The following is a 12,099-nucleotide window of genomic DNA, read 5'->3' as shown; positions in this document are numbered from 1 at the left end:
GAACTAATGGGCTGGGTTTATGGGCCTTCTCATGTTGGCCCACTTCTAAAGATATTTTTCTTTTATTTATTTCTATTAACATCTTTATTTTAACAAGTCAACCCAAACTAAAAAAACCTAAATATTTTTTTTAAAATACGGGGTATTACACTTTAGTCCCCGTTCCTATTTGAACCGGGATTATTGTAGTTTTTGGGCGACCGACTAAAGATGATTTCTCCAGGACTGCTATGATAGGTAATTAATGAATGTAGCCTGATGATCTCACCTTTAATTTGCAGCCGTCCTTTGCAATTTGGCTAAGTGGATGTCATGTTTAGAAGCATGCAGATACACTCGGCTATTCTTCAAGTTTGGTTTATAAAGTATACTCCCTCCATACTCATAAAGGAAGTCGTTTAGGACAATGTTTAAGTCAAACCTTGGGAATATAAATCACGAATAACTCTCAAGTTGTTGAGTTTGAAAATGTAAAAATTATATGTATAGATTTGTCTTGAAAAATACTTTCATAAAAGTATACATATATCACTTTTCAATAAATATTTTTATAGAAATAAGAAGTGAAAGTTGTGTTTTGGAGACCGTGTCACTGTCCTAAACGACTTCCTTTACGAGTATGGAGGAGTATGGAGGGAGTAATAGATATCTCTTTCTGTCTGTGTAATTAATAATCGATCGATCTGACCTACTGTTACGCTTCGCAACTATTTTCGTATATCTTATGGAGTATTGCATGATGTATATCTGAAATACAACACTATGCAATTCCTAGTTATTATATCGCTGTCATATCGGTGGGTGTAACTAACCAAACTAGAAGTCTACAAGCCTACTGCTAAACTATAAATGATCAGTACACTTTGGTGCTTTAGGTTGATAATTGATAACGCTTGTCTTATCATGTTCGATCAATAATTTTCATCGTAAGATCCTAATGGTATCTTCTGATCAGTGTAGTGTATATATACTATAAAATGGGCAAGATAATGCATCTTGCTAAGAGCTAATCCACTCATCAATGTCATAGTAAAATACGACGCATTAGGTGGCCAGTCATATTTTGTCATAGTTTACTATGTCCAAGATTATATAGGTTTCACTAACTTAGCAACTACTCCATTCGCTTCATCTTATCAATCGTTTTGACATTTTATCAAATCTGCCTATAATAATAATTAGCAATTACACTAAATTAGTTTTATTAAATATAACATTGAATGTGTTTTGATATACATCGTTCTCACGTTTGTCATCAATCATAATACAATGAGCAAGATAATACCACCATCTGCATGGACAAGATCTCCTTCTCAGCTACAATATCTCCTTCTCGCTTTGAGTGATTTCGTACTAGTTGATCAACTGGACGAAAGGGGAGCCCTCAATGCTCCACACGCCACCATCTTGAAGTCCAAGCAAATCTACGAGTACTTGCATGAAGACCGCCAAGACGACCAAAATTGGAAAATAATTTGGAAAAGTAAATCTCCTCCGAAGATTCAGTTCTTCATTTGGTTATTATCCAAAGAACGCCTCCCCACAAAGCAGAACCTGTACAAAAAGAAAATTGTTTCGTCCGCGAACTGCGATCTTTGTGGTGTTTCAGAAGAAACTGCTTTTCATTTCTGTGTTGATTGCTCTTTTGCTCAGGCGTTCTGGTCGACCATTCAGATTGTCCCAAGACTGACAAGCTCAGCCAATCTCGCAAGTTTAGGCCGCCTAGATGGCATTCCCATCAAGCACTTCAGAGCCTTCTTCTTTCTCTGCTTTTGGGTTCTGTGGAACCACAGGCATGATGTTGTTTTCAGGGGGCTGCAAACATCCTTGCGTAGACTAGTAACTAAATGTATAGATGATGCAACTCTTTGAGCAGAGCGTTTCAATTCGGATGATAGGGGCATTGTTTCCTCGTGGAAGGAAACACTAGCGTCTGCTTTTCAAAACTCTGTAATTTAACATGTAACTGCAAGTCTTCCTTCCTTTTATAAAATTCAGGTGGGGAAACTCCCCCCCTCCCCCCTGAACTTTCTAAAAAAAAATTATACAATGGACAAGATAATACCCTCCGCTAAGAGCTAAATCCATATGTCACGGTAAATTTAACCCTCCGAAGCATTAACAACTTTTTTCAATCTCAAGTTGAGCATCACGTGCATTAAAGAAAGAAAAAGAGATAAAATTAATCTACATAACTAGAGATGCTATTGTTCAACGAAATCTTCGATGATCTAAAAAAGATGCTAACACCTAGACATAATAACAAGTTAATACTAATTAATGTCAACTTAAATACTTTATTATTACTTCCGGACTACTCTCCTCTCCGAGATAGTACTATATATTTGCACTTCATGCTCCCAGTGGATAAAAAAAAATACATTGGTCATTGGTGTTCTGCTGGATTCATTCTTCATGGCGCCCTCCTTCCGGCTCTCTTCTGCACCCGAGTCGGCCGACGAAGCAACAGCTCATAATAAGGAGATATACGACCAACTCCGACGAGTCGCAGAGACCTTTCCGTCGGCTCCCAGCCTCATCGGCCTCCCGTGCAGCCGCCACCCGGACGGGTGGTACACGTTCACGAATGGGGTTGTGAGCTCCATGGTGATCAAGGAGCACCTGACGGCGCGCGCCACCGACATCTTCCTCACCACCTTCCCCAAGTCCAGCACCACTTGGCTCAAGGCGCTTCTGTACTCGACTCTCCACCGCGGAACTGACGAGCTGGTGGCGCACAGCCCGCACCAGCTCGTCCCTTTCCTCGAGTCCCAGGTGTTCGCCAATGACCGGATCCCTAAACTGAGCTCCTTACCTTCACCGCGGTTGTTTATGACGCACATCCCATCCCAGTCACTGCCAGACTCCGTCGCTGCATCCGGCTGTAAGGTGGTGTACCTTTGTCGGGACCCCAAGGACTGCTTCGTCTCGCTCTGGCACTTTTGGAACAGGTTCATGCCGTGGGACATCGACGAGGCGCACCGGCAATTCTGCGATGGCGCTCGCAGTTTGGGCCGTTCTGGGAGCATATCCTCGGCTACTGGAGGTGGCACGTCGAGAAGCCGAACCAGGTGCTCTTCTTGACCTACGAGGAGCTTGTCGCCAACACGCTCGGCCAGTTGAGACGCCTTGCCGAGTTTGTCGGATGTCCATTCACGACGGAGGAGCAGAAGCACGGGGTGGATAGGAATATCGTGGAGGCCTGCGCATTGGAGAACATGTCCGGATTAGAGGTGAATCGGTCGGGAACGATCACCATAGTCGATAGCACTGTCCCAAACAACACGTTCTTCCGGCGTGGCGTGGTCGGAGATTGGAGAAACCACCTGACACCAGAGATGGCAAGGAGGATTGATGAGATTACAAAGAGCAAGTTTAAAGGATCTGGCTTGTTGTTACATCCGCAGTTTTTACAAGTAAAAAGAGAATAAATTAAAACAAGTTTCCGTTAAAACAAACTAGGAGTATATGTTTTTTCTTTCAAAAAATAGTTTGTGTGCCGTTTTCGGTGTTTAATAGAGATACAATCTCTTGCGTATTCACGAGTGAAGAAATACATATATGTACTGGAAATTTGTAAATCAAATCATTGCAAGTAATATAATAAAATGTTGCCGGTTAGCCGTGAGTTGGGTTGTTAGGTTGTTTGGCTTTGTGGATTAGTTTGGTGTACGTAACTATCGTCATACAGTTTTCAGATCATTCATCAAAATTCACTAATAACGTTCAAATGATCCACACTGTTTCTTGATATGCTAAAGATTATTAAACATCCTCCGAAACATTTCTATACCACCATGTGACACTCTAATAAATTAGAAATAAAAATAAAAATACTGAGGGAAAAAAGCAAAAAACATTAAACCATTGATTATTACTTGAACCGAAGGACCATTCAATGTCCAAAACAATTTGTTTAAGAGCAGTAAAACGAGCAACCTCAATTGGCATAGGGAGGCAAGCAAAGAGAAACTGCGATTCTAGTCCAACTGTCCAAGGCTATAAGGATGATATGCTACGGACCTGCTAATCTGCTCTTCCATTTGTTTTCCTCCAAATTATTTTTTCGAGTCACATCTATAGTTAGCTGAACTGATCTTACACTTAGCAACTAGGAGTATGTCGTATATATACTTTATTGAGATGATTGTCCATTACCTTCTAGTCTAGAAAGTAGTTTGCATGATTTCATCTCTGAAAAGAAAGACTGTAATTCACAATTACATCACTACCAAACCCTTGTTTCGGTGCGCATAGTTAATTAAAGCTGATCTTACTACTAGACACCATGATAAATTTGACCCTCAGAAAAAACAACTTTTTTTTGCAAGGTAAAGTTTAACCCCCATGTTCATGAAATTTCTCAACCTAACACCATAATTTGAGAGGAGGGAATTAAGGAATGAAAAATAGGTCACATAAGTACGGATGTACAGACTCTAACAATCAATTAATGGTGGATTATCAGTACCAGCTAGCTTGAGAACTCTGCTGGGATTTGTCTCTTCTCTTAGATGCATGTTTGCAAGTTACATCTCAATCATATATTGTCAGGTTCACGGGACTAAGACTCATTATTGTTTTCGTAGGACTACGCACTTCATGGCTTCCTCCTCAACTGCCGAACCGGCCGACGGAACGTCTCACAAGGAAATCTATGACCAACTCCGGCAAGTCGTGGAGACCTTCCCGGCGGCAGTCAGCGGCATCGGCCAACCATACTGTCGCCACCCTGACGGATGGTACATGTCCAGGCGGGGGGTTGTGAGCGCCATGGCCATCAAGAGGCATCTGATGGCGCGCACCACGGACGTCTTCATCGCCACCTTCCCCAAGTCCGGCACCACATGGCTCAAGGCGCTTATGTACTCTGCTCTCCACCACGACGCCCACGAGCTAGCGTCCCTTTTCTGGAGTCCCAGTTGTTCGTCAACGACCGCATCCCCGATCTGAGCTCGCTCCCGGAACCAAGGCTCTTGACGACGCACATCCCGGCCAATCGCTGCCGGACTCCATTGCCGCCTCCGGCAGCAAGGTGGTGTACCTGTGCCAGGATCCCAAGGATTGTTTTGTCTCTCTCTGGCACTTCTGGAATAGATTCGTATCATGGAACATTGATGTGGCTGTCCGGCAATTCTGCGATGGCATCTCGCATTTCGGGCCGTTTTGGGAGCACGTCCTCGGCTACTGGCGGTGGCACGTCGAGACGCCGGTGTTCTTCTTGACCTACGAGGAGCTTGCAGTTGACACGCTTGGCCTATTGAGACGTTTGGCCGAGTTCGTTGGGCACCCGTTCACGGTTGAGGAGCAAGAGGCTGGAGTGGATAGGAAGATTGTGGAGATCTGTGCCATGGAGAGCTCGTCGAGGTTAGAGGTGAATCTGTCGGGGACAACTGACTTTATCGAGAAAGATGTACCGAACAACATATTCTTCCGGCGTGTAGTCGGAGATTGGAGGAACTATCTGACACCGGAGATGGCAATGAAAATTAATGAGATCACCGAGATCAAGTTTAAAGGAACTGGCTTGTTGTTTCATCCACAGCTTTTACAAGTAGAAAGAGAATAGAAGGAACTATCATGTACTCATGTTTGACGCGAACAGCCGGACATGTGTTGTATTCATGAAAATGAGTGAAGGATGTGTACTGTAATTCTATGAATCAAATTATTGCAACCTGCTTCGAGTAATAACAGGTCGATTAGCAGTATAAGTTGGGTTTGTCATTTGTTTGGCTTTTGTATCACATAATTGTCTTCTTCGTGCCCCCTGCAAACCCACCAAAGTGTAAGACTACTTGAAGTTCCGTAAGCATTTCGCAACGTCTTAATCACCCATGAATATTACCAAATATGGGGCAAGGAGACACCTTAATCTTGAGAAAAATATGGAGACAAGCCAACGTGCTCAATTGGGTGATTTACCCTTTGGGCTCGTGGCTGACGAGTGTGACATCCTTGTACCAAGCAAGTATGTTTGCTTCTCAAATCAGCTTTTCTGGCATTACTTGGTTGCCCATATATTGGCAGAAGGAAACCATGCACAATTATAATATACATATGGAACACATTTTTACTCAGCAATCAACAAATGCCGCAGTAAGGAAAGTTAGTAAAAACCACATATTTTTACACGAGCTTCAGTTTCAGATCTAAGTTCAATAGAATTGCCATAGCATATAATTTAGCCACAGGGAGTGAGCTTCTTGTTGCCTGCACCACGAGGGTTATCGTCCTTCCAGTCATCCCATCCTCTTGCTTTCTCCTCTTCGGCGTCCTCGTCCTCTTGGGCTGACCGACTGCCATCCTTGTGCCATGCGGAGTTTGATTCTTGAATCATCTTGGCAGTTCTTTCTTGCCATTTCTCCATCATTTTCATCTCACGTAAGCCAGCTTCTTCTATGCTCATAGTTGGCAACCTAAGAATTATTGGATCAAAGGATAGTCTCATATGCATATTTTCACTAACTTTTAGGACTGAACAATGCAAGATCACTTTAATAGAGATGATCTATAGCTCAACACTTAATTGCTGCAGGGGAAATCTAATGTTTTTTATGAGCAAATGTAGAAATTGCAGCAGAATAGTATCATTTCTTGGAATTTTTCATAGATTATGACTAAACATAAGGTCACACCTACAAATCACTATCTCAGCATCTATACGATTGCACCAAGTGTTCGTAGTCACAACAGAGTACAAGACAACAGTTTATTGTCAGTGAATCTAGTATTGCACTGAATAGCAAATTTAAACATGGTGCCTTTCCAGCATGAAAAAAATGAATGATATCAACAGTGTAAACCACGAATTTGTCACGGACTTATGGCAGAACATGCAACAACAGGACAAGGAAACACCTACGATTGAATAAACATGGTCACATACTAATGTGGTGAAGCAAATACAATGTAAAGGACCACTTTACAAATTTACCAAGAAATAATTTGCTCATCGAGTAATGCTCAACGAAAAAGGAGGTCAAAGTTCCTACAAATATATCAAAGTATGACTAGTATGATGCATTAAAGGTTGCCACAAATAATGCCCCTCCACATTCTGCCATAACCGAAGTTCACCATCACAATAAAAAGAAGCAGTGCAGTTTCAGCCAGGTATGTAGTAGTATTTTAAAGCATACCTGTAACTTGGCTGAAAAACTTGTGCTGCCATTCTCTCTCTTTCACTGGTTAGTCCTCCACCAACAAGACTTGCAGGGCCAAATATCAGCGGCTGGTGTTTGTGCTCATGTGCTTGTGAAACACTTGCTCTACCTTCAATGACATCTTGAGCAAATGTTGCACAAGTGATTGGATCAGCTGGTTTGGAGTATGGTGCACGGTTGGCAGCATTATGGTGCCATGCTTCAGCCCTTTTTGTACGTTCATCAAGCATTTCACGAGCAAATGCATTACCATCCTAAAACATCATAAGCAGGAAATTATTTCATTACTAGGAAACCTCCATGTAAGTGCAGAATTTATTGAAACAGACATGCAACACAAAGGAAGCAAAGATAAAAAAAAATCTAATTGTTTTTTTCTTACGGTAGAACATCTACCATCGAGTGCTATAAAAGGATCATGAAAACAAAATCAAACATCTAATATTACTTGCATGTAGTAACAACAAAACACTCAGCACTCTGCAGACACCGAGAGAGAGAGAGAGAGAGAGAGAGAGAAGTGTGATGAAATACTTGCAATGGCAAGTTATTATCATATTATGACAATTAATTTAATTGTATCTCCTAACTCAGAATCCGGTGTATAATTTTTTTCAAACAGAATTACTGTATACAACTATCCAGCTACCTACTTGGTCATGGTCTACTTGGTGAAGGTAAGCTCTACTACAACATAAGCTCAAGGCAAAGCGAAGTTCAATAATTGTATCAGTAAAAACACAACCAGAAATGTACAGAACGGTTATAGAAGAAAAGTTAAAAGGCCAATATGATACTGGAAAGGATCAACCAAAGATACTATTGACGAGAAATTGGCAAACTTTATTCATTTGTTTTACCTTCGCTTTCCTTTCTTTTACTGCCAGAAGCATTTCTTCTTCCTTCTTTAACATGTCAAGAAGGTCAAAAGCCTATAAAATGAAGTAGAAATGAGTGCGTCTGATGATCAGGATAACCAAAGCGAGCACAGTAGCTTAAAAGAATGCAAATAAACATCCCAAGCAGTATAAGAGAATCATTCTTGCCCATAAAACACAAACCTTGCATAGAGCCAATGAGATAGTAGCTAACCATGCCTGCAACATAGAACAAAAAAAAAAGAATCAAAACCACGGCATAACCGTTTATCATTTGTACATCAAAGGGAGTTATGACAGGCATGGCATGGAACCCAAACTTTGGAAGTACACATCGACAGATCCCAAAGGGTTGATTGCCCACAAAAGTAAGAGACCGTATATAAAAAGCACAGGAAAGGCAATGAGCATCATATTGTTACAGGAAAAAGATTGGTGGTGACAATCTGCCAGTACAGAATAAATACGCTGTGTGTTTCATTTGAACAAAAATGGGTCAATTAAGGAAATGTGATCAGTTCCCTATGGGATTTTTTAAAACTTATCTTGAATCATCAAATTTGTCAAATTCCATCTTTTATTGAACAGAACAAAGCCTTTCCTTTCCTTCTCTTTTCTGGAAAAAGTAAATATTCTTCTTCCACTTCTAGTACATTGTAGCTAATTTTAGTTTGGGGTATTTTCAAATATGCTATGTGGTAATTTAAGAATATATCACGATGTTTCCATTTGGTAAACAAGATCAGATTTGCTACGTAAATGGGTTCTAAATGCCTGGTGCTAACTGCTAACCTCTCTTTCTTCCTCTCCATCATCCTCAAAAGCATCTTCCTCCCCAGCTTCAATAGGAGCTGATAAAGCAGCTGCTCTCAATGACCGCCTACGCCTTTCTTTCCTCTCCTTGATTTCTAGGAGCTTTGTTTCTGCAGCCTTTTGGCGCTTGAACTGTGCAACCTAGGTTCGGCAAACAAGAAAATTAGAGTGGAAATTAACCGACTTTGGAAAAGGTCAAGCAGATTATGAGTCCCAGATTTTGCAGTCTCAATAATAGATTTGGATCCCAGCTTATTGTGTTTGTAAATTGCAGAATGATTGATGACCCCTTTAACATATTCGAGAAAAATATTTCGTCAAGGCTCACCTTCTGTGCTCTTCGATTTGCCATGGTATCAGGTTGCTTCTGCCTAGATATTTCAAGCTCATCCTCTGATATAAGCTCCAGTGCTTCACAGATAGAAATGAATTCCTGCGTAACCGTAGTGATTAAAACATGAGAAACATGAGTGTTGTGATGACAGAGTGCTCCCAATTGAAAAGGGCATAAGAAAGACATGACAAATATGCACCAAATCAACTAAATGTGACAGGACAAACTGATATAACCTTCAAATGATCCTGCGACGCCTTAAGGACTGGGATCCGATCTTCCTGCGCTACCCTTTCAGTCATTTCCCCAAGGTAGTACGGTACCTGAAGAAAATCAATCGGAATCACAGATATAACCACGTCACAGATGCACAAACATGATACGGTAAGAGAAATGGAGATAAACGCAGATATAGTGCAGGAAACAAACATACGAGTAGGTATTTGAGGTTGGCGGTGGAGACGTCATCCTTTGTCTCGTTGGAGGAGAAGAGGCCGAGCTTACTGACCATCTCGTCGCACCGCCGCAGCAGGTCGACCCCCTTGCGGATCCCTTCCTGCAAATATCCCAAACCAAGCAATCACAGTGAGCGCTCGCACAAAACCGCCACGAGAGGGTTGATGGGGATGAGGAGAAAGGGGGGTGAATCGAAGGAAAACCTGGTCGAGGGAGGAGCTGGAGGCGAGGGAGTGGAGGTGGGACGCCTTGTCGAAGAGGGCGGGGAGCGGGAGGTCGGCGTCCTCCTCCTCCGCCGCCGCGGCGGGGTGGAGGCGCATCTGCGCCTGCATCTTGTTGCTGACTTCCTCCACCTCGACCATTCTCAGTCGCCGAGCGCGCGAGAGGGGAGAGATCGCCGGCTAAAACCCTACCGGAGCAGCGCCGCGCGAAGGAAGGGAAGCGACGCGGAGGAAGGAAGGAAGGGAAACTGGAAACGTCGGGAAGGGCGGAGGCGGCCGGATTTGTTGACGGGGAGGCGGGGCTCGGCCGGAGGTGCTCGATGGGCCGTTGATGATCGATCCAACGGCAGAAATCGCTGTGTTCCGCGCACTGACGGGCGGCAGTAATGTTTACAGAAAAACCCCTGTTTCGGGCTATTTTTTTCACAAAGGTTATCCTAGTTTTGGAGACGACTACGGATCGGACGTCCGATGCTATTGTTTTTGTCGGACGCCTATTCTATTGTTGAATCCACATCCATCCCTTTATGTCCATCCGATTAAAAGAACTATTACATGCGCATGTAGAGAAGAACAGCAACAAGAAAAGTTTAACTGTGCATGCTCAGTACCAAATGAGAGGTACATGGATAGTGACATGCTTCAAACTTTTTTTTTCTCGAGAACCATTTATCCAATTTACAATCCGATTTCTCTATTGTATTCGTTGTAATTAAATCTATATAACAAGATATCACATCATTATATTCTGAGAAAAAAAATAAATGTTTCAACCGTTTGAACTTGGATGTTTCACGTGTGAGAAATAAATATTTCAATTGGAATTTGACTATGTTGCACATTTTAAGTTTTATGTTGCAGTAGATCTTTATAAATATTGCACGTGATATTATTTAGATGTTTCAATAAGTATTTTCTAATGTTTCACTAATTCAACGTAAATGTTGCACCGGCGTTTTTTTAGTGTCTCAATAAATAGATACGGTGTTGCAACACTTATAACTCGATGTTTCATATATAGAATAAAAATGTTTCAATTAGGATTTAACAGTGTTTTGTTCTTCTTATTTATTTTTTATCAAAATGTAATCAACTAAGATCTTATTGTAAAGATTTAATTACAACGGATATAATAGTGTAATCAGATTGTAGATTTAATAAATATTTTAGGAGAAAAATAGTTTGAAGTTACTAATGCAGTAATGCATACATAGCCCTTTTTTTTTACATGCATGCACACTTATATGTTAGAGTGAAGAGTGAAGTACTAAGGAGAAAAGTAAGAGAAAGAGAGAGAAATGTGCAACCATGAAGTAGGCTAAGAGAAAAGATAAGAGAGCAGACATATAGTATGTAGGTCGTGAGCAGATCACGTCCAATTTTGTTTGGTGCGTCAGACGTTCGACTGCAAGCATTTTCCCCTAGTTTTTGCAAAACACCCCTTGTGGTTTGTTTTCACCCTAAGGAACACAACAATTCCACTAACTCCATTTCATGTTATAGATCTTTTTAACTTTTTTTCAAACTAAATTTATATAAAAACTTAGCAACATCTATAATGCTAAATTAGTTTATGACATTAAATATATTTTAAAAATATATTTGTTTTCTTACAATATTTCTATATATTTTTATAAATTAATCAAACTTTAAAAGGTTTAACTAAAAAATCAAAGTGACTTACAATATAAAATAGATGAAGTATTATTTTTGTTAAAACCCCCCGTTTTAGCATCGATCATTCCAAAGATCATCGTTTTTTGCGAGAGAATATATGTGTGTGGAAGTTTTTGTGTATGTGTGCGTGTATGTGTGTGGAAGAGTGAGTGTGCGTGCATGTGAACAACACTTTTTTAAGGAAAGTGTGAAGAACACTATGTGATGAACCTGGTATTAACCCTTGAAAGTTGTGAATACACTTATGGTTAACATATTAATCAGATGAAAGAAAACTTATGGTTATGAGTACAATTGCACACAAATTTGTGTTTAATAGTTGTAATAAAATTTATGTTAGTAACATAGTATGCTAGTAACACGTACTGTACTAAACTCTTTCATCTAGTTATGAGTATCTTTTATTAGCAGTAGACACGAATTATCAATTTATCAGTGGAGTATATGTTAGTACTAACATGCTACTAGTACATGAATTCTATGTTTCACTTGACCAAACCACATATTCATGGAACTTGAAAGAAAGAAAGAAAGAAAGAAAGGAAAAAAGCAAC

General features: G+C 40.8%; 1 protein-coding gene and 2 pseudogenes across 1 annotated transcript; 2 read left to right on the top strand and 1 right to left on the bottom strand.

Annotated features, from left to right (window-relative positions):
- The first annotated feature begins 2,370 nt into the window (after positions 1-2,370).
- LOC127755505 (cytosolic sulfotransferase 5-like) lies at positions 2,371-3,431 on the top strand (annotated as a pseudogene).
- Positions 3,432-4,548: 1,117 nt separating this feature from the next.
- Positions 4,549-5,876, top strand: LOC127755507 (cytosolic sulfotransferase 15-like; annotated as a pseudogene).
- A 100-nt stretch (positions 5,877-5,976) lies between these two features.
- LOC127755496 (PP2A regulatory subunit TAP46-like) lies at positions 5,977-10,133 on the bottom strand. The gene is made up of 9 exons (XM_052281169.1): positions 9,851-10,133; positions 9,625-9,747; positions 9,428-9,514; positions 9,186-9,290; positions 8,837-8,998; positions 8,228-8,263; positions 8,027-8,098; positions 7,143-7,420; positions 5,977-6,419 (listed from the first exon to the last, which is right to left on the bottom strand). Exons 1-9 carry the CDS (start codon positions 10,007-10,009, stop codon positions 6,185-6,187), a joined length of 1,257 nt encoding a protein of 418 aa, XP_052137129.1. The 5' UTR covers positions 10,010-10,133; the 3' UTR covers positions 5,977-6,184.
- Positions 10,134-12,099: the final 1,966 nt, after the last annotated feature.

This window comes from Oryza glaberrima, chromosome 11 (assembly GCF_000147395.1).
Source record: "Oryza glaberrima chromosome 11, OglaRS2, whole genome shotgun sequence".
Taxonomy (NCBI): domain Eukaryota; kingdom Viridiplantae; phylum Streptophyta; class Magnoliopsida; order Poales; family Poaceae; genus Oryza; species Oryza glaberrima.
The sequence above is the reverse complement of the archived record's forward strand: the minus strand, read 5'-3'. Positions and strand labels throughout refer to the sequence as shown.